This window comes from Carcharodon carcharias, chromosome 18 (genome assembly GCF_017639515.1).
Source record: "Carcharodon carcharias isolate sCarCar2 chromosome 18, sCarCar2.pri, whole genome shotgun sequence".
In the NCBI taxonomy this organism is placed as follows: Eukaryota; Metazoa; Chordata; class Chondrichthyes; order Lamniformes; family Lamnidae; genus Carcharodon; species Carcharodon carcharias.
In genome coordinates this window covers 108,214,560-108,238,350 of record NC_054484.1, presented here as the reverse complement: position 1 = coordinate 108,238,350, position 23,791 = coordinate 108,214,560, and the positions used below count along the sequence as shown (strand labels likewise).

Genomic DNA, 23,791 nt, shown 5'->3' with positions numbered 1-23,791 from the left:
AAAGCCAATGTTAGTGTACTTTCCTGAATGGGTCTATGAATTTGGGCCTCAGGTCAGCCAGCAGATACTGACATCATTATGCGCTGCCACATTAATTTCTCCCAATAGAATCATATGCAGATGATGCTCCTAACAGATAATGGCAAAGGACAAATCGGATGTACATTACCGTACTGTCGGATGTCCACACAAATCTCATCAATCATCATCGTCAGATTGGCTGGTGGGGAATTGATGGTCTGACAGGTTGACCACATGTTGTAATAAATAAAGACTGGGATAGCGGAAAAGCCAAAAACTCCGAGCCATGCTATTCCCAACACGTAGGTCAGAAAGACAAACTGGAGAGAAATTAAAACAATCAATCAATATATAAGTACACATATATACAGAAAACAAATTGAGCATGCAAAATTTAGATGGCATGATTATACAATAGGTACATCTCCAAAATGGTGCTTTAGGTTCACAGTTTTTAAGTTTTTCTGTTGTGTACCTGCTACACATATTGACACATTTCAGGAGATTCCTACAAATACTGACACACTTCTGGGGATAGATTGCAAATAATGGCACATTAGAGGACAATACTGACACATTCCATGGGGTGTGGGCTTAGCTGGCTGGACCAGCATTTATTGCCCATCCCTAGTTGCCCTTGAGAAGTTGGTGGTGAGCTGCCTTCTTGAACCGCTGCAGCCCATATGGTGTAGGTACACCCACAGTGCTGTTAGGAAGGGAGTTCCAGGATTTTGACCCAGTGACAGTGAAGGAACGGTGATATATTTCCAAGTCAGAATGGTGAGTGGCTTGGAGGAGAACTTCCAGGTGGTGCTGTTCCCATCTATCTGCTGCTCTCGTCTTTCTAGATGGTAGTGGTCATGGGTTTGGAAGGTGCTGTCCAAGGAACCTTGGTGAATTCCTGCAGTGCATCTTGTAGATGGTACACACACTGCTGCTGCAATGCATTGGTGGTGGATGTGGTGCCAATCAAGTGCGCTGCTTTGTCCTGGACGGTGTCAAGCTTTGAGTGTTGTTAGAGCTGCACTCACCCAGGCAAGTGAGAAATATTCCATCACACTCCTGACTTGTGCGTTGTAGATGGTGGACAGGCTTTGGGGAGTCAGGAGGTGAGTTACTCACCTCAGGATTTCTAGCCTCTGATCTGCTCTTGCTAGGAATCATGCAGTATTTCCCCCAAAACGTGCCAATATTACCCTGGACATATTCCAGGGCACTGCAGAAACTCACCAAGGCTCCTCAGACAGCACCTTCCAAACCCCCAACCACTACCATCTAGAAGGACAAGGGCAGCAGATACGTGGGAACACCACCACCTGGAAGTTCCCACTCACCACCCTGACTTGGAAATATATCGCCGTTCCTTCACTGTCGCTGGGTCAAAATCCTGGAACTCCCTCCGAACAGCACTGTGGGTGTACCTACACCACATGGACTGCAGCGGCTCAAGAAGGCAGCTCTGCACCACCTTCTCAAGGGCAACTAGGGATGGGAATAAATGCTGGTCTAGCCAGCGAAGCCCACATCCCTTGAATGAATAAAAAAAATGGATACATTCCAGGGGAATATTGTCATGTTCTGGGGGAACACTGACATACTCCAGTGGCTATATTGACAAACTTTATAAGGTAAACTTTCTGGATCCCCTGAAAATACTGACAAACTTGGAGGAATGTCCTGCAGATACACTCCTCTAGGAACTTCCTGCAGATATCGACACACTCCCCTGGGAATACCCTCTGTAATTAATTAAATGCTCCTGGATGTCCCTGTTCTAACTTTTGAATGACCCTGTGTCAACTAAAGGAAAACAGTGCATTCACTGTGTGAGTATGTTAACAGTTACAGAAATCTGATAACAGATGGTTTACAATCTGCTGACTGATTTTGCAGGCATCTAGATCACCTGGTGGATTACAAGAGCTTAATACTTGGAGGGATGTATTTATCCTGCCTACCCAACATTATATCTTTAAAGATGTCCCAGTTGTTCTCTCAAATGCTGTTTAGTCTACCCAATCAGTTTGCTGAAGTTGTTTGCCAGTTTCTTTGGAATTAGTTCCTTTCAAAGTTAAATAGTCACATCTGCCTGCTTTTCTCTGATGCCCAGATCACGTTGAATTTAATTATTTTATAATAACCATGGAAAATGCACCAGTTGATGGTGACTGACAGTTAACTGTCAAGCATTGTTTGAAATTTAAAGCAGGCAGCTTGACTCTGATTGGGCAATGCATTGCCCTGGGGAATGAACAAGCAAATTAATGTCACTTATTTTGTTTAACTGAAACATTGATATTCTTGCGAATTGTCCTGATAAGTGTAAGATCAAACCCTTTGACAAAATGTATCTCTTTCTTTTCAGCAATATTTTATAATAACTGTCTTAGCCGCCCCCTGGAGTGCTACAACCTCCATTTCTTGTGACACCAGGTCAAAACGAACACTAACTCTTGTGGCTTCTAATACACCAGGTCATGAATAGATTGTACCTTAACAGCCATTAGCTTTAACCCTAGAAAACTTATTTATATTAGCTTCTTTTGATATTAGTAAAGTAGCACTGTGCTGGTAGGACACATAGATCCAAATTTTCCCTTAAAGTTGTCATTTTATTTCTAATTAATACCAAAATTATACTATGATATTATATAACTATACTATAAATATCAATTAATACCCCAGCCCCTGGATAAAATTCAGCCCTTAATATACCTCTCTTCTGATATAGAGCAGCCTGAGGCTTTATGTTTCTACAGATAGAGTCACTTTCACACTAACATAACAGCAACCTGGTTTAAACAGCAATTGTAAAGTATTAAAAGATCCCAAGGTGTTTCACCAGACTGGTTAAAGCAATATTTACCGAGCCACATAAGGAGATATCAGAGCCAATGATCAAAAGCCTGGTCAAAGAGATAGGTTTTTAGGAGCGTATTTAAGGAGGAAAGAGAGGTGAGGAAGCAGAGAGATGTGGGGAGAGAGTTACAGAACTTAGGGCGGTGGTTCCCAAACTGTGGGTCACAACCCCAACTAAGATCCCAGAAACAGGGAATGGAGTCGCGAGCTCCTCCTCCTCTGAGACTGCACACCAGCATTGAGGCCCAGGCAGCCTTTCCCTGCTCGTCTCTCGTTCTCTCTCTCTGGGCTAAGGACTCCTGCCTATGGCCACTTCATTGGGCCTTCTGGCACTGGGGAATATGGAGAGCTTGGCTGAAAGCTCAATTGTCAGCAACCGTCATACATTATCTTCCAGGCCTGTTCAGAAGCACTCCACTTTCCTCATAAAGCCTGGTCTTGACCATGAACCCGGAGGTGATGCCTCTACTGTTGAGCTGTGGCCTGACCAAGCCCAAACCCATCACTGAAGAATAGCCATACGGACTCAAAACGTCAACACTGTCTTTATCTCCACAGATGCTGCCAGACCTGCCGAGTTTTTCCAGCATTTTCTGTTTTTGTTTCAGATTTCCAGCGTCTGCAGTATTTTGCTTTTACCCATCACTGTGGTGCTGCATAACAACCCGAGTTCTAACTTCAGCCACCTCAAGGCCCTCAACCTGCACTCCCACTGCTTCCTGGCCAAGGTCCATGAGCTGGAGCAGCGTAGACGAAATAATAAACTGGTGAGTACATAAAATAATAATATTTTTACAAAGTGTTGTGAAAGATGGGTCTGGCCATGTTGCCGTGGAATGCTCCAGTCGGTTAGGCGTGGCTGTACAATCTCTCTCACATGGCAAAGTTTGTGCTGAAAAAACCTTTGACCTTAAGTCCATCAGGCAGTGAGCTGTATGCTATGTCCTAGAGGCCCCACAGATGAAGGGAATGGTGGATCCTGTTGGATGGTTTACTGTGCAGAGTGCCAAAGTCATTTGGCAGAACTACTTATGAGAAGCACCCTTCCTGTCAAAATCTTCCTACACAGTCAGAGTCTCACCCCCAACGCAAGTTGCCCTCAAGGCACTTGTGGTGGAGAAGAGACCATTGCCCACCTCCTTCTGGAAATGCGCATTTGCAAAGCAGGCGTGGAAAAACATGAAAAGGTTTTTGTAAAGGTTTATCTGAGCAGCTCCATGACACAGGACTTGGTGCTCTATAAACTGTGCCCAGGGACGCACACAGAGAAAAATTGCAGCTGGAGGACTATCAGTTTGGTGAAAGATGCTCTTTGATCTGCCCAAAACTAGCAGATCTTCCCATGCAAAGAGCAGCTGACAGCCAATGTTGCAGACAGGCACATTCTGAGGTCTAGGCCTGCATGCTGAAGGATGCACTAAAGCTTGGGGCAATGCTGAAGAGGCTCAATGGGGAAAGGTCACTGTCTAAGGACCTGCTTAGTACAGAGAGTGGCTGGAAACTGTGTAAAACGCCTCAAGCTGCATCTACCAGAGGACAATTGACAAGATGATTAGGACTTGGGGGAGGCAGTGGTGTACTGGTATTGTCATTGGACCAGTAATCCAGAGACCCAGGGTAATGCTCTGGGACCCGGTTCAAATCTCAACACAGCAAATGGTGGAATTTGAATGCAATAAAAATCTGGAATTAAAAGTCTAACGATGACTGTAAAACCATTGTCGGTTGTCATAAAAACCCATCCAATTCACTAATGTCCTTTAGGGAAGTGAATCTGTCGTCCCTACATGTGACTCCAGATCTGTAGTAATGTGGTTGACTCTGAAATGACAGAGCAAGCCTCAGTTGTATCGAACCGCTAAAAATTCAGTAAGGAATAGATCTGGACGGGCCACTAGGCATTGACCTAGAGACTGGAAATAACATTGACAAACTCAGCCCTCCCAACCCTGCAAAGTCCTCCTTACTAATGTCTAGGGGCTAGTGCCAAAATTGGGAGAGCTGTCTCACAGACTAGTCAAGCAACAGCCTGACATAGTCATCCTCACGGAATCATAACTTATAGATAATGTCCCAGACTCCACCATCACCCCATCCCTGGGTATATCCTGTCCCACAGGCAGGACACACCCAGCAGGGGCACATTGGTAGACAGTCAGGAGGGAGTTCTCAGCATCGACTCTGGACCCCATGAAGTCTCATGGCATCAGGTCAAACATGGGCAAGGAAACCTCCTGCTGATGATCACGTCCCACCCTCCCTCAGCTGAGGAATCAGTGCTTCTCCATGTTGAACACCACTTGGAGGAAGCACTGAGGATGGCAAGGGTCAGAATGGTTGGGGGACATTAATGTCCATCACCAAGAGTGCCTCGGTAGCACCACTACTGACCGAGCTGGCTGAGTCCTAAAGGACATAGCTGCTAGACTGGGTATGTAGCAGGTGGTGAGGGAAAAACATACTTGACCTCATCCTCACCAACCTGCCCGCCACAGATGCATTTGTCCATGACAGTATCGGTAGGAGTGACCACCTCACAGTTCTTATGGAGACAAAGTCCCAATTTCAAATTGAGGATACCCTCCATTGTGTTGTGTGGCACTACCAATGTGCTAAATGGGATAGATTTAGAACAGGTCTAGCAACTCAAGGGGTGCAGCAGCAGAATTGTATTCAATCATAATCTGTAACCTCATGGCTGGCCATATCCCCCACTCTACCATTACCATCAAGCCAGGGGCTCAATCCAGGAGGGCATGTCAGGACCAGCACCAGGCATACCTAAAAATGAAGTGTCAACCTGGTGAAGCTATAACACACGACTACTTGCAAGCCAAACAGCATAAGCAGCAAATGATAGACAGAGCTAAGCAATTCCACAACCAACAGATTAGATCTAAGTTCTGCCACATCCAGCCGTGAATGGTGGTGGACAATTAAACAACTCACTAGCGAAGGAGGCTCCACAAATGTCCCCATCCTCAATGATGGGGGAGCCCAGCACATCAGTGCAAAAGACAAGGCTGAAGCATTTGCTACAATCTTCAGCCAGAAGTGCCGAGTGGATGATCCATCTCAGCCTCCTCCGGAGGTCCCCAGCATCATAGATGCCAGTCTTCAGCCAATTCGATTCACTCCACATATCATCAAGAAACAGCTGAAGGCACTGTATACTACAAAGGCCCTGAATATTCCAACAATAGTACTGAAGACTTGTGCTCCAGAACATGCCGCGCCCCTAGCCAAGTTGCTCCAGTACAGCTACAACACTGGCATCTACCCAGCTATGTGGAAAATTGCCCAGGTATGTCCTGTACACAAAAAGGATAATTCCAACCCAACCAATTACTGTCCCATCAGTCTACTCTCGATCACCGATAAAGTAATGAAAGGGGTCATCAACAGTGCTATCAAGTGGCACTTTCTTAGCAATAACCTGCTCACTGATGCCCAGTTTGGGTTTCGCCAGGGCCACTCAGCTCCTGACCTCATTACAGCCTTGGTTCAAACATGGACAAAAAAGCTGAACTCCTAAGGTGAGGTGAGAGTGACTGCCCTTGACATCAAGGCAGCATTTGACCGAGTGTGGCATCAAGGAGCCCTAGCTAAACTGGAGTCAATGGGAATCAGGGGAAAACTCTCCGCTGGTTGGAGTCATACCGAGCACAAAGGAAGATGGTTGTGGGTGTTGGAGGTCAGTCATCTCAGCTCCAGGACATCACTGCAGGAGTTCCTCAGGGTAGTGTCCTCGGCCCAACCATCTTCAGCTGCTTCATCAATGACCTTCCTTCCATCATAAGGTCAGAAGTGAGGATGTTCGCTGATGATTGTACAATGTTCAGCACCATTCACAACTGCTCAGTTACTGAAGCAGTCCATGTCCATATGCAGCAAGACCTGGACAATATCCAGGCTTGGGCTGGCAAGTGGTAAGTAACATTCATGCCACACAAGTGCCAGGCAATGACCATCTCCAACAAGAGAGAATCTAACCATTACCCCTTGACAATCAATGGCATTACCATCACTGAATCCCCCACTATCAACATCCTGGGGGTTACTATTGGTCAGAAACTGAACTGGACTAGCTATATAAATACAGTGGCTACAAGGGTAGGTCAGAGGCTAGGAATCATGCGACAAGTAACTCACCTCCTGACTCCCCAAAGCCTGTCCACTATCGACAAGGCACAAGTCAGGAGTGTGATGGAATACTCTCCACTTGCCTGGATGAATGCAGCTCCCACAACACTCAAGAAGCTGGACACCATCCAGGCCAAAGCAGCCTGCTTGATTGGCACCCCATCCACAAACATTCACTCCTTCCATCACTGACACACAGTAGCAGCAGTGTGTACCATCTACAAGATGCACTGCAGGAACTCACCAAGGCTCATTAGACAGCACCTTCCAAATCCACAACCATTACCATGTAGAAGGGCAAAGGCAGCAAAGAAATGGGAACACCACCACCTGGAAGTTCCCCTCCAAGCTACTCACCATCCTGACTTGGAAATATATCACTGTTCCTTCACTGTCACTGGGTCAAAATCCTGGAACTCCCTTCCTAACAGCACTGTGGGTGTACCTACACCTCATGGACTGCAGTGGTTCAAGAAGGCAGCTCACCACCACCTTCTCAAGGGAAATTGGGGATGGGCAATAAATGCTGGCACAGCCAGTGACACCCACATCCTGTGAATGCATAAAAAAGAGATGTAAATGCCCATTATAAATCTAAGTTGTAATGGAAGGTGTGGTGAGGCACCTCATGAGATGTAGAGAAAGAAACTGATGTGGATTGCATTTTATGTGCTGTCAAATTCAAACTGTTATGTAATGAAGCTTTCCAAATTTCATGAATAAAGTTTATTTTTGATTTAAAAAAATGAAGGAGCAATTAAAATTGGGAGATGTGCAAGAGGCCAGAATGAATTGAGCATGGATATCTTGCAGCGTTGTGGGGCTGGAGGAGATCCAGTGATAGGGAGGCAGGAGGCCATGAAAGGATTTAAAAACAAGGATGAGAATTTTAAAGTCAAGACGTTGCTTGATCAGGTGCTAATGTAGATCAGCGAGAGTGACAGGGGGGTGGGAGTCAGCACATGGACAGTACAATCTTGGATGACCTCAGCTTTACGGAGGGTGGAATGTTGGAGAGCAGCCAAGTCTAGAGGTAACTATGGCATGGATGAGGAATTATGTAGCAGATGAACTGAGTCATGAATGGAAGTTGGGCAATTTTAAGTAGACGGTCTTCGTGATGGCTCGGATATGTTGTTATAAGCTCATCTCAGGGTCAAATACGACAGCAAGGTTGTACGGAGTCTGGTTCAACCTCAGGCTGTTGCCAGGGAGATGAATGGAGTTAGCAGCTGAGGATAGAAATTTGGAGCAGGGACTGAAAAAAATGCCAGTGTTGAATTGGAAGAAATTTCTGATCATCCAGTACCAGATGTTGGAGAAGCAATCTGATAATGTAGCAGCAGTTGATGAGATGAGCAGAATGGCGGTGAGGTAGAGCTCGTTGTCATCAGTGTACACGTGAAAATTAACACTGTGGTTTTGGATGATGTCGCTGGAGAGCAACATGTAAATGAGAAATAGGAGGGGGGCCAAGGATGGATCCTTCGGGGACACCAGAGCAAACAGTACAAGGGCAGGAAGAAAAGCCATTGGCAGTGATTCTCTGGCTACAACCAGAGAGATAAGAATGGAACCAGGTGAGAGCAATCCCACCCAGCTGGAAGGCCTGGGTAGAGACATTGAGGAAGGATGGTGTGGTGAAACGTGTGAAAGGCTGCAGGCAGGTCAAGAAGGACAAGCTTACCTTGGTCATGGTCACATTGGATGTCATTGGAGCTGGTTTGGTAATGTGGCAGGGGCAATGACCTGATTGGAGGGATTCAAACATTGAGTTCCAGGAAAGTTGGGCACTGATTTGGGAAGTGAAAACAGCTTCAGGACTTTGGAATGGAAAGGGAGGAATGTAGAGTTACTTTGAAAACAGGCACTCAGTAGCGTGCACTCCATGCATCAACTTTACATGCATGTTGTTTCCTGAATGGTGTTGCCTTTGTTAGCAGGATTCCAGTGCACGTGGGCATTCATACTTTCAACACAAATCACAGCTACTGCCAAGGTGTGGGCCGATCAATTTCAGAGTCTTTTTTCAGCTAATTATTTTTGTGAACGACTATTTGGTTTTTATTTTGTGGATGGCAGTTTTAATGGCCAATACATGTATATTCCACTTCTGTATGCATTGGTCCAGTGACGCAGGTAGAATTTTTTTCCAAAAGGTGTTTGGATACGAGTTTGCAAATAGGAATGTCGCAGTAAAGATCAAATAGAAACATTATTACTTCCATTAGCAATTCAAATATAGCAAATGAACAAAACTGACAGTAACGCACAGTGTCACGTGTCTCTGTTCTCTCAGTAATGTGCCTACTGTTCATTATAACATCCCTGCGGACTGTGAAACTGTCTAGTTCTGGAGCACCATCTGTTTATACTGTGTTCTATCTAGCGGTTGATAACACATGCTTTCAAAAGGAGTGGTCCGATTAAAAACAAAATCATAGAGGTTTCAGAGTTGTCTGAACAGTCTACCTTGTCGTTGTCTATTTAGAGCTTCTTGCTATGCATTCTGTGTTTCTTATCTCTGAGAATTTAGTTAAATACACAGGCCCAGCAGTAATGACAGCAAAGCAGTCCTGATACATTTTGCCACTGACCCCAAATTAATTTGGACTTATCTAAATATTATTTGAATATTGAACGGTGGACCAGAAGTACAACTCAGGAATAAATCACGAGGGGTGGGAGTAAAATCATTGTTGTAAGATTCAAAAAAAAAAACTACTGCTGGGCCAGCAAATCCTGGGGATAGCAGGTGACTGGTATGTTTATCTCTTTGACTTTTGGCAGAATGTTCAACCACAATGATTTCTTGCCAAAGGAATCCTTTGTGATTTCTCAAGTTTCCATGATGGTTTCAACCTCATACACCGGTAATTTGCAAGGAAGGAATCAAACAAATTGTGACAGAAAGAAGTCGACCAGAGTTTTGAAGATGTCGACCCCCAACTCCTCCTGGACAGGAGATATACCAGAGGAAAGACTACAAGCTGGGTTTGCAGAAGGAGGATGTCACCTGAATGAGAGCAAAGTGGAGGGAGCTGGCAGTCATGCTGAATTCCACCACTCTCAGTCCTACAACAGTGGGCTAGTGCCACAATAAGTTTAAAGACCTGACAAGGACAGGCAGGGTAAGACTGCTATAACCTTTCCCTTTTTACTTTGGCCACTTACAATGGCTAACTCTTTAATGTTCGTTTTCTCAACACAAACCCACCTTGCAGGCTGCCTTACAATTCCAATCTCTTATGTTACAGGGTCCATTGAGCACTTCTCAAGACCCTGTAACATTAACAGCCACCTGGGAGATTCCCTTCAGATGCTCACCTTCACAAACTGCTGTTAATAGTGTTCCTGGAAAAGTAGCACATAATGTCCAGGAGAGGTGAGTCAAAGTGTCCTCACTCCCTTTTATTTGTTTCCTCTTTCTCATACTCCATCCAGAAGGTAAATATGGAAACCCATGCTGCTCGACAGGTGGGAGTCAGTCATGTTCTGGTGGCCAGCAGGTTTCATAGTTTGAATGGAAACTCCGCAGCTCTCCAGTGCAAAAATATCAAAATATGCAGGCTAACCTAAATAAATAGGGAAAAGTTTTCCAAGGAATTCGCCCCTTCAATAGATCACTTCCACCAAATGGGCCAGCTCAGGAGAAGGATACACCTCATTTATCTGTGTGTAATGCTGATGGAAATAGTGCCTAATGGGGGCTTAAAATAACACAAGATTTGACCCCTTACACCATGCATATAATTGGCAAGTGCGCACTTTGTGGAAGGTCCACAGAGGTTTTAGATTGGAACACTGGAAATGTGCTTCCCAATAAGACTGACAGATTTGGCAAAAAGAAACGACTGGTGTAACATTGGCAGAAATGACTTCTACCCAGAACCGCAAGATGTTGACGCGCATGGGAAAGCCCTTTTTGCTTTGTTATTCCACACTGGCTGGAACACAGAAGCAGAGCTGCCAGGGCGTCCCCAAACAGGCCTCACAACTCTTGCCGCATTGCACTTTCGGAGATTCCACACTTAAAACTGCAGATCCTCATCACAGACGATGTGGAACTACCCGCTGGAACCTAAAACCACAGTCCATCTCACCTGGCCCCTAATATACAATGGAACGTGACTTTAAAAGATCCTCGTTCTTACTTTGACCGGCTTCTGAACTAGGCACCATTATGTTACAAAATTGGATATACATTACATGTATGAGAAGCACAAGTCAAACTAGTTCAAAATGACCAACCAATTAAGTAAAGCATTGCACTGATGCTCAGCGTTCATTCTGCTGAACCCATTCCTTTACTGGAATGTTATAACTCTGTTTATCCGGCAGGCACAGAATATCAGAACTGTTTATGCCACAGCTCTGCAATGATGAACTACAGCCTGATCTTCATACCATTCCACTGATGCAGCGTCCACATACAGTTGTTTTGAACTCCCCATGAATTTCCTTCACAGCGCTCGTGGTGTAGAAACCTTCTGCCAGGAGGATTATTCCATACAGGAAGAAGAATGAAGCAATTCCATAGATGACGTACTGCATCATCTGGATTCTGAGGAGTTAAAAAAAAAGGAACATTTTAAAGATTACAGCGCAGACCCGCTCCAAGCGGAACACAGGGAAGAATTTTCCAGTCTGTGAGCGGGGTGGGGGGGATGGGGGTAGCGGGACCCACTCGCCGATGTGTAAAACGACGTGTGGTGATGTCAGGCTTGCGTCCCGATGTCACTGTGCATCATTTAGAGTGTCAGTTCGGCGGGCACACAGCCACATGGGCTACACACCCCAAACTGGCAAAGGCCTACTAAGGCCATTAATAAAGTAATTAAAGTTGTTAAGAAAGCTGCCCGTCCAGCCTTAAGCTTGGTGGGGGGGGCAGGCGAAGAGCCCAGGCATTTTTTATGGAACCTCATCCATGGGCGAGATGAGGTTTCATGAAGGGTTCATTAATTAAATAAAAATTTTTGAGAAAATGAATGGACAGGTCCCAGCTCATGTGACAGTCTCACATGAAGGGGATGTGTCCTTAAATTTTTTGTCCCTTTATTAAATGTTTCTGAACTTAAATCAATCTCCCTGAGGCACCCCCTGTGTCTCCGCAGGCCCCGATTGAGGGAATTCTCACCTGCCCGCACAGGGAGCGCTCAGTGCTTCCCGGCGTGCGTCACGCTGGGCGGGCCTCAACTGGATCGCTCACGTAAAATGGCGGCACAGACACAGTCGGGGGCACCAATTGGGTCCACTCCTGCCCACACCCGCTCTCCAACCCGCACCCCCCACCATCCAGAAAATTCTGCCCACGGGGTTTCACTTCACACTGCAATCTTCACCTGGGGTAAACATAGAAAGTTAAAAATAAAGCAAATTGCCAAAACTGCAGGAACCTTTCAGAGTGATACCAGGAAGCTAAAACCATAAATGTTAGAAGATACTCCCCGCTGAGTGCAAAGGTCATGGTTAAGTTGTGGTATGCTACAACGCAAATGGTTAGTACATTGGTCTTAAACTCTTTTTGGTAGGCACTCATTTACAAAACATGGGTTAATTCTCTGCTAAAACTACAAAGATAAAATTTGAAACAAAGCGTTAAATCCCACTGTGGGATCTCAGAACTGATTTTCCACTTCTTCACTCGTTATCCTCCCCAGACTTTAGAATAAGTTCAAATGATCAACAGGAGAATGTCACAACGTAGAGGGATTTTACTGAAGGCAGAGGTATCCTCCTTACTGTCCCATGTTACAAGACTTCACATCACATCTGGAACAGGAGCAGATTCAAAGCATACACGGGGGTACAGCATGTTTTGAGTATTAGCCTGGAGATGAAGAATCTAAAAAGCATAATAATACAATTAAGATTCCATCCATAGAACATGGAGGTGATGGTTTAGATTAGGATTGAATTGTTTACACAACTCACAATTTTTCACAACAGGGCATCCTTTTCTTTCTGCAAATCACTCTTGTAGACAACAACACTATGCATTTATTTGGCACCTTTTCCCCCCTCTCTCCATATCATGCGCTCTTTACCTGAGGGTTGCTAATCATGGCTCATGCCTTCCTATCACTCTGGGAAAGCTGAGGAAGCAGGCCCCAAGAGCAACCCCAGCCAGTATGGGAATTGAACCCACACTGTTGCTGTTATTCTGCACTGCACTCTAGCTATCTAGTCAACTGAGCTAAAAGACCCCTTCACAAAGCACCTTCAATACAGTAAAATGTCTCACAAGCAGTCAGACACAAATTGCCACTGAACCTGAAGACGATATTAGGGCAGGAGAATAAAAGCTTGGCCAATGAGGTAGGTTGGTACTGTGGACCACCTTGCCTTGCTGTTATCTCTGCAGGTCATCATTAACACCAGGGACAATCAGCAGAATCCTCAACCTGCATACTAGAGCAAATTAACTAATAGGAGGTTGCTCAAAGTCACGGGGTGGGGGGGTCATTGCAAAAAATATATCAATTTTGTTTCTCTTCCCTTCAGAAAAGATGAGATATTTACCGATAAAAAGGTCACAAGGAACAGAAACAATGGAGGCTACAGCTGTTTTAAAAAAGCACCATTTTCAACTTTATTGTCTACCAAAGTAGAAACCTTCAGCTATTTCAGCACCACACATGCAAATAATTGCAGCAGTCATAACTGCATACAGAAGGAACAATGTTCCACAAACAAGCCTGATGATTTGCAAAGGACTTTTGAGTAACAACACTTATGCAATATCGCAGATCAGATTTTACTTAGGGTCAAGTATTTTGCTGGGTGTTCAAGTTTATAACAAATGGTGAGCTGCTAATTAGCATGGTAATTATTAGCATGGTAATTATATTGAGCTGGAGCTTTATATCCATAGGCCTTTTACTTTAGGAAAAAAATTGTAGCTTTAACCAACGACACTGCAGCCCAAATTACAACTCAAAGTACATTAAAACAAACCTCTTCAGATCTAGCTGGGGATTCACAGTGCACCAATTTTGCACCAAATAAACTCCTCATGTTAAGCTTTACTGCTTCTACAACCAACTGCTCAGAAATATGCAACAAGTGACTTCACTGAGGTCAGTTCAGTCTTGATCCCAACATACAAGGAGCTGTAGGACTTGGGTATAAACACCTGGCTCTGGGAGTGAAAGCAAACATAAGGCCCATCAGTCAGGAGGCTCAAAGCCGGCTGGGGTTAAATTTCAAGACCCCTGCCTTTCCAGCAGTGGCCCTCAAGTAAGTAGAAGACAAGGGATGAGGAGGAAGAGAGGGGAGGCCAGAGGGAGCACTATGGTGGCACGAGGAGCATTCCCCACCCCCCCCCAACACACCAGAAATATAAATGTGTGCTGTACACAATGGCCCTGATTCTCCTCAAAAGTGGAGGCAGACTTCTGCTGGAACTCTTGTGGAAGTCCAGTAGAAACCACCACCTACCCCCACCTTTCCACCCTGACCCCAGCCCCCTCACCACCCCCCACCCTCCATCCCACCCCCCAGCACCCCCCACCCCTCCACCCTGACCCCAGCCCCCTCACTGCCCCCCACCCTCCATCCCACCCACCACCCCCCCACCACTAACCCCCCAGCCCCCTCAGCAGCCCCCATCACTCCACTCCGCCCCCTCACTACCCCCCACCCCTCCACCCTGTCCCCAGCCCCCTCACTGCCCCCCACCCCTCCATCCCACCCCCAGCCCCCCCACCACTACCCCCCCCAGCCCCCTCACCTACCCCCAACCCCCTAACCAAGAAAGCAGCAGCGAGCCAGTTTTGCCACGTTTAAGGATTTTCCGGACAGCCTTTTAAAGGGGGAAACATTTGTTGGAGGCAGTCCAGGCACTGCAGGGTCTCCCGAGCCAGGATTTCCCACTGTCTCAGTTCAGTCAGGACCTGGAGCAGAACTACAGACAATGCGCCGAGCCAGAGAAGATTCCCAGTTTCTAGATGGTCCAGAGTGGTGAGGGTGGGGGTTTGGGGGGTTCCAGGAAATGGAGCAACCTGGTCTTCAGAAGAAAGTGTAAGTTATTTTAACTGTTGGATTATCCCATGAACAGGTTTCTGACAGAGAGCAGTTTGGCTTCTGGAGGAGTAGACCAACTCTGTCACCACCCCCCTCCTTTGCCTGCCCGTGAACTAAACCCGAGACTCCATCCCAGTTTTGCCAAATCTCAGCCCCCCCCCACCCCCAGCCCTCACTGCAGCACTGCCACACTCCCATTCCCAGTGCTCCAAATCCAGGATCACATTCCCATTTCTACAAATCCCAGGACCATTCCCAGAGCCGCAAATTCCCAAGACTATTGCCAGTTCTACCGAAACTCAGGACTGCATCCACTGCTCTCATCCCACCTCGTGACTCATCGAGGTCCCAACAATTTCCGTCATATCTGCAACATTCCAACAGTAACTTAGGCAGGAATCTGCCAAAAAAAAAAGCCGCAGATTAGACCAGGTCTGGAATATAATGAGTCCTAATTTGACAGTGCACTTTCCAGTGCCCTTGTGGAGGAAGTGGAGACTATTTAAGAATGTGCCCCCAATGATTTTCTAGATCCAGGTATCTGATTGCAACGGATAATCTGACTTGTTGTGTATCCCCAGCTTTTAAACAACAAGGGTTTAAAATTAAATACATAACTAAGGAAATGTACATATATATCAAAATGCCCACTTTCACAGATAATTAGACACTTGTTAGAATTTGATCTCCAAAAGATCAGTAAGAATTCCAGGGTGCCATTTAATAAAAATGTCATTTCAATTATTCAGCCCTGGTAAATCAGCCAGCCCTGATGTTCCTCTCAATATTGCATAAACATGACTACTATAAAACGGCAAATTCTCCGACTCCTTACAGGTAACGCCACAGGAGGTCTGCTAGTGTATTCAGAGTAAACAGTGGCTCAGGGTTTGTTGCCAGGCAACATTTCTGTTCGGCCTGGGACACAGCAGGAAGCCGCCACATTGAGTAATCCCGAGTCAATGCTTTTTGGGTAAAGTCAGAATAAAGAGTGCTACGGGACTGTGCAGAAAAGGCTTTACACACTTACACTTCAGTCAGCAAGACGTGGTCGCTTGGGGTGGTGGAGAAGTACATCTGGACGATACTCTCCACCTTTGTTATAGCCACATGGCCACAGCCGCAGAACAGCGCCACACCAGAGAAACACAAAATCGTTGCCAACAGCGACGCATACGGAACTCCTCCAAGGCACTTAATGCAGCACTCGAAGCAACCTGGGGAGGAAGAGAGCAGAACAGTAAATGGGGAGTTCCTCCATAACTAGAAATGCTTCTCCAGTTAATAACATTCTTATGTTTCTCTAAGGAGCTATTAGCTACCCAAAAGCAATCCATTTAGCCGCAAAATGTATTCATTCAGAGTGGAATTTTATCACTAAATGCAACTGACTATAAATTGCACCTGGTTTTAAGCAGCTAACATAAATCACATTGAAGTAAAAATTAATTTGGTTACTGAGAGTAATGGTATCATAAGTGAGATTATGAAGATGTCCAATTTCCTATTTCTGACCAAACTGTTCTAAACAAGGCTTGAAGAACATAAAATGACTAGGCCATTCAGTCCCTCATACATACTTTACCATTCACTGGATCACGGCTGATTGGTTCCCTCAGCATCATCTACCTGCCTGTCACCTATGTCCCTTGACACCTTTATCTAACCAAAATCTACTGATTTCCATCTTAAAAGGACTTATTCCGGGTGGAGACGAGAGGAACTCTGCAGGGGGTCACTCTATGATCTCATGCTCCCAGCGGGGAGTAACGCCCATAAGTTTGAATCCATGAATTTTAATACATAGAGGATCACAGGCTTTGTACTACAATTTCCCGAGATGTTCCCCCTTGAGATCTGCTCCGCACTGGGAACACTGGGTTGTGAACCATCCCAGGAGCAGCCAGAAGAACTCTTGCCCCACTGATGTTGAAGTGCTCCGCTGTATAAATTGGCTGCCTGCACTGAGGAGCTGGGATCCTGACTCATGGATCCTTTCCTGGCCCTTTCAGGATAGGCAAATAGGTATGTTTCCCAATTGTCTTCGACTAGCGGGGTGATGGGAGGGTGGCGGCACTAATCATTCTTCCAAGTTTGGACCAGGACCACTAAGATCAGAATCCTAGTAATTTTGAGGAGGATATGAATGGGGTCACAGGGATTCGGATTACACTTTGAGGGGGCAATCTGACACCCATTCTGGATGGGACTGGCAACAGTTTCTGAATTCAACAGTGTGGAGGGGGCCACAGATGCACACCCAAACTGCTGACAGCCCACTTGGTGGTGGGGGTCCTCCCCCAACCCTGTGAGCTCCAGTGGACTCAGTTATGGTGTTCCAAAGCAGGCACAAACTTGGCGTCACTGCCAACATTTCTATTCCATATCTTTTCAGAGCATCGCACCTTTACCTATGCGACTGGTTTAGTGCTCTGGGCAAGAAGATGCCTCTTTAATTTTAAATACCTCTTGTTTCTTGTTGTGGACAACAGGAGACTGGCAATCCTGGGCTTACATTCAACAGCCAGAAAATCCCTGCTCGGAAGTCAATACAAGATGCTGGATATTTGAGGTGCTTTTCTCGTGTAAATGTGGATGTTGGAATTTGCAATGGAGAAAGTTAAGACTGCCTCTGTAACCTCAGGAAAGTGTGATGATAACCTCCCACTTGCTATGATGTTGCAGTGTCACAGTCTTACATCTCCCAACTCCTTCATCTGCATTGAAAACCCAATGCTCCAACTAACTCTGCTTTCCAAATTGGCATAGGTTTTGCCAAAAGTGCAACATGGGGATAAAAATGGAAACAGAATTAGGTCTGCAAGCCTTGCTGTAGCTATGCCCTCCTCTCTAACCACTCCCCTACACCCCCCTTTCAACTGAAGACTGCATTTGGCTTTCAGTCACATGTACAACACCACAGGAGGTTGGCTACTAGCTATTGATGTAAACTAGGTTTTATAATAACATGTTTTTACTAAATACAAGCTTGCATCAAGCTCTTGTCTCAAGGCAGTTCAACATAATGTTGTATTACAACAGTGATACCTCATACAAAGTGTTCTAAATCTTAGGTGGAATATTTGTAGGGAGCACAAGGCAGAAGTGAGGCAATTTCTTACAGAATGCTCAAAGACAGTCCGCAGGCAGGCCAAACTGCGATATGGAGTAAAAGGATTAGGATTTAATTCATGATCTTTCACAGACAGAATCTCAATCTCAGCCATTCCCCCTTGATATATCCTGACAAGAAAGTAGGCTCCTTCCTGCAGGAAACTGGAGGAGGTTTTACCTCAGTTCACTTGTGGGTTCCTCCTCAAAACCAATTTCAAAGCAGTACAGGTCCAGCTCAAAACTAAAGTTGTTTTTCTCCATTCGAGGAAATATTTCAGCAAGTTCCTTAGAACTGGCCAGATTTGAGGTGACAAGGTAAGGCAAGATAAATATCAAAACACATTCCTGCAGTACTGACTGCATTTATTACACATAATGTGTACAAGTCAGGTAAAATCTGTGTCGGCACTAGATTAATGGAGTTACAGTTATGATTCAGTTCATGTAAAGAACACGGATGTGTTGGTGAGGTTAGACCTAGTCAGAAAGAGTTGAGATTATAAGTATTGCATGTTCATTGCTCCTTAATGATGGGAAGTTCCAAAAAATGGCAAACAGGAATATCTGAATATTAGATTCAAAGAATCAGACAGAAAACAACACATATGCTGACAAGGTGAAGGATATTTGATTGCCCCATAAAAGCCATTTTAGTACAGCAGCAATATACAGCAGAATTTGGATATTTTAATTAAGTACAGAAAATGCTGGTCTGGCAGAATCGGAGAGGGTTAGTGTTTCATCAGATGGTGATCAACCTGAAAAGTTAAATCTATATCTCTCTCTAGAGATGCTGCCAGACCTGCTGAGTATTTCCAGCATTTTCTGATTCCATTTTTTCACACAGCAATCTGTACGGAGACAACTGGAGAGGAAATCACTACACTCTCCTCTCAGACAGGAGCCAAAACCTCAACGCTTACATGAATTAACTACAGAAATAATTTTCTGGAGTCCATGCTACTTGTTACAAAATACAGAACCCATTTACATTGTGTGAGGAGATAGCAGAAATCTCAAAAATGCAACTAACCTACTCCCAACATCTGCAACTTACTCTACCATTTGTAATTAATCCCCAAAATCTGAAAACGACTCCCATTCATAATCTATTCAACGTCTGTGAACAACTGCCAAAATCTGTAATCAAATCCCAGAATCTGTAATCCATTCAAATACAGCAATCCAAATATTTCAAAAGCTGAATGATCGTAGTTTCTCTAAATACGAAAAGGCTCCTCCCCTCTCTTTCCTCCACCTCCCCACCAACCCACCAACTATTTAACCTTGACTTACTTCCACATGATTAGCGTCACAAATTCTGCTTCGAGATTATGCCTCGAAGCTGTTAATATAACCAACAACAATAAAAATGACTGCTTCTCTTGCATTTCTACCTAGAAAAATATTTCCTAACTGCAGTGGAAGACAATAATGCCACAGTTAACAGTCTGGGCTGATGGCAATAAAGGAAATCAATGTCAACTCATGACTGGATTCCTATTTTCCAATAGCTTGGCATTCTCTCTAATTGCTATTACTGGTAAATACAGTATAAAAAACCAATAAGTGCAAGTATTAATTATCAGATCCAGACTACTGTATACAATTTTTTAACCTCTTAACAGGAGATACCAAATTCAACCCTTTCAGGTTTGTTTGTAGATTAATGTGAAGAAGAAAACACAATTAATTTCTAAAGTAGCAACCATGCAGGCAAAAGCAACTTTTCTGCAACACATCTGGGCCAATGCTCCAGTGTAGTGCTGTGGGAGAGCTGTACTGTCAGAGCCTTTCAAACAAGAGATTCCCACAGCATCATTCAGAGAAGAGCAGCGTTTTTCTTCCCAGTGTCTTGGCCCAGCGTCTATCCGTCCGACACCTGATTATTTATTTCATTGTTGTTTGTGGGATCTTGCTGTGCGCACACCAGCTGCTGCATTTTGTTCATTGCCACACTGACAGATGTTCTGAAGTTATGTAAGGTGCTGTATAAATTAAGCACTCTCTATAATAACACTGCACACTGGACACACACAGACTGTACAGTCTGTGCAAGCTTACCATTAATGTAAAATACAAAATTAATTACAACCATTTCAGGATGCATCAATAGAACACAAATCACCCAAGCTGCCTATTATTTTCGTCTCTGTGCAATATAAACTCTATCTTGAAGAAAACATTTCCCCTGTCCATTGCTATTAGGAACTGGAGTTAGAATACCCCAAAAAAAACCCTCTCATTTAACCCACCATTATAGGGGAGACTTTCATTCCATTAGCTGGGCTGGATTTGAACCCAGGTCCTAAAGTCAGAAGGTCAATGCTTTCCTACTCCATTACTCAATCTGATAAAGCAGAAGTTTTATCAAAGAGTATTTCATCTTTACAGCTTTCTCCAGTGGGAGTGCTGGGGAGTTAAAGCAACCACAAAGATCTCGGGTTCAAGCTTCAGATTCTGGCCTGTCTTGTTCTTGGCTGGGCCAGAGGTGAGGGCAATATAACTGGCCCTTGTGCCTCGGGGAGAAGGAGCAGAAAAGGAATCAGCAAAGTCAGCTATGTGGTGGTGCTGGACAGCAACATGTTAGTATCCGATTCCACCCAGCAGAGGTAGATGCTGCACTGATCCCAGCGTACTAAGTTCCTGAATGAAGCTCTGTCCAGTATGGAGGTGTGAGGCCAAGGCAACCACATCAAAAGCTTTCATGGAGAGGGAAAGTCAGACAGAGATTTGTGCCTGGTGACTGAGCAGCTCTGGCACCTCGTAGCTGTTTCTTGGAAGCACACTGTGGATGTCCATCATGGCAACAAGTGTCAGCGCAGATGGGCAAAAGAATAGGGAATGAAAACTATTACAAATTGGAGGAGAAGCTTTCTCAAATACTTCCATAAAGATAAAATCCCGTGGCCTCTGCCGGAAAGTGTTATCATGTGGATATTGGACAAGGGATGGGAAAACAATTAAGAAGAAAAATTTTAGAAACAAGAAGAACCTGTAAGATAGCTACAGGGAGGGTGGCAAAATCATTGAAATGCTGGGGAGTGGCTGTGAACTCCAGTAAAGAATCATTTTAATAGCGTTGGAACAGGGCCCTGCCCACTGGCAATGCCAGTCAAAGAACAGGGATGGATACTGCCCATGGTTTTCTGAGTGTTGACTTGGAAATTCACAGACTGCGCGCGTCCAAATTAGTTGAGGCTCCCCGCCTGGGAGTGCAAAGTCAGAAAATGACTCCTCGCAGATAACCCACACAAGAATATTCTGCCACACCACAACACAGTTCAATGTGAACTGCCATCGCCCTGCAGTGCTTTGCAAACTCTTTTTTGTTTGTCTATCAAACACTTTTCCAACAAAGACAGTGGCCCCTTTAAATCCTCTGGGGGAACAGATGTACAAGATTCCTTGAACAATTGTGCAGTGGTTGCAGGATTCCTGGGGACACAATTGACCATAACAATGAGGTTACTGCTCTCTGAAGGGAGAAGGAGTTGAAAGCAAACTTGAAGGGAAACTCTGGCATTGCTTTTTTCTTGTTCCCATGGCCTTCTGATCCCTTGGAATAATCCAGGCGCCAGGACTGAACAAATCCCCAGCTCCTTCCAAGGAATGCGGATCATACATTTTTAATGTGTCACTGTTTTAAACACTGGGAAACAAAAGACTGAAAATGAGTTTCTACAGTCACTTGGAGCTTTAAGGTATACCATCAAAACGGAGCGATTTGAAGGACAGCCTAAACCACATAGTCTGAGTCGTCTTTTATCGATCAGGCTGGTTTATACCTTCTCCACCATAAGAGGAAGATTAAGTATATGGTCTAGCTAGGGTGTCTTTTAATTTGTACACTGACAAACTTATCTACTATATCAATTTGAACAAATGAAGTGTGAGTCAGTGCGTTTACGCACATGCCAACAGAACAATACTGTACATGCCGGGAAGGGAGAAAGCAGAAGAGCCAGCATAGCAAAGACCTGAACTTGATGGAATCTTCTCTGCCCTCCTGAATGCGTTAGGGGCTGAACGTTCATTTGAAACTGAATTGACAGCCTGTAACATCCTCTGAACAGAACAGCGGTGTAAACAGCGTTCTGGATAGGATACACCAGAAATAAAAGGGAATGGAAATTTTGACACCAACATTCCCTGTACAGTAAAACTACAGTAAATGAGTGAGGGATAAACTGTACAAAATGGTTAAGAGATAATGAGTATCTGCTGGAAGGCTGCATAATTCAGAAACCACAGCTGTCACACTAGGCTATATTTTCATTCATCAAAATGGTTGAACATTGATTTATTACAACATATTTGCTTTCAGATTGAGCTCTGGAGCTAAAACTGTAGCCCAGTTCTCTGAGAACCAACACAAATTTCTCTTGAGTCATCATGACCCCCCCACTTTTCCTTCCTTTACACCAGCTTAGACCGGTTTCCAAGTTCACTGTTAGTCAGTCCAGAGGTTAGAGAAAACATGTGGGATCTACTGCAGTCCTGCAAGGGAGTTCATTAAATTGGCAAATAAAAGGGAGCTATGTAGACACATCATGTTAGCGCACAGGACCACAACGTGGGAGGGCATGGGATCATGCCTGAGGTTTGATCACAAAGTAAAATTCGCAAGCTTTGTTCTGACATTGGGAGAGGAGTAAGGCATGGGACACAGGAGCTTGGACAGCACAAGGAGGGGAGATAGGAGACAAGCAAGAAAAAGATGCGTGTTCCAGGCTAATGTAGGGAGCATTTTTGTTCAGTGGACTAAGGGAAGGGAGAAAACAACAGAGGAAGCTGATCGTACCATCTCAATCTTAGTGACAAAGAAGTCGATAAGTGGTACATACCATGTGGAGGCAATATGAATCCCACAACAGTATGTAAAATGGAAGTCGGGTTAGCGCCAAATGCTTCTGTATACCCCTTAGCCGCCAACTTACAGCTAACTTTGGCAGAAGTCATGGTGGCTATGTTTCAATGTGACACACTTCAAGAAAGGGGGAGAAAGTAAAAAGTGAAACAAGTTTTACACACGGCAGAAACAAACTGATCAAAAGGAACTGCAAAATATCTCCATATTCTATCAGTCATTGAGGAAGATCTGCTGACTCGTGCGCCAGTGATGATCACCTTTTCTTTTACATCCAATATTTGGGCGTAGGGTTGGGGGAGTGGGGGGCATAGAATCAGAGAATCACACAGCACAGAGGCCATTCAGCCCAATGTGCTTTGGGTCTGCAGCTCTTTGAAAGGTTGATTCAATTAGTCCCACTTCCCTGTTCTTTTCCCATAGCCCTGCAAACTTTTGCCCTTCAAATACCTATTCAATTTCCTTTTTAATACCATTATTGAAAGCATTTCAATCACCCTTTCAAGGCCAGTTGATAACACTGCTATGTAGCTAAACTGTTAAACAGCCTCCTCATCTGACAACCATCCACACATATATAATTCCAAATGGTTATCCCACAAACAGAAAAGCCATGCAGGGCAAAGGCACTGATGTTCCCCAATTTGCTTCTGGTAAAGGGTCTTTTCTGACTGACCTGTTGTGTGCTTCCAGCCTTTTCTGTTCTTGTTGCAGATTTTCACCTTACTGGTACTGGTTCCCTGATCCTGTCAACACTCC

The 23,791-nt window shown here is 44.8% G+C and overlaps 1 protein-coding gene across 5 annotated transcripts in view; it reads right to left on the bottom strand.

The window, feature by feature from the left end:
* gpm6bb (glycoprotein M6Bb) overlaps nucleotides 1-23,791 on the bottom strand; it is a 151,766-nt gene that overhangs the window by 97,442 nt on the left and 30,533 nt on the right. For all 5 annotated transcript variants that reach the window (XM_041212023.1, XM_041212019.1, XM_041212022.1 and 2 more), the window contains 3 exons: nucleotides 16,079-16,265; nucleotides 11,431-11,587; nucleotides 170-341 (listed from right to left, as the gene is read on the bottom strand). In XM_041212023.1, coding sequence (XP_041067957.1) covers nucleotides 170-341; nucleotides 11,431-11,587; nucleotides 16,079-16,265 — 516 coding nt within the window. The remainder of the gene's footprint in view (nucleotides 1-169; nucleotides 342-11,430; nucleotides 11,588-16,078; nucleotides 16,266-23,791) is intronic.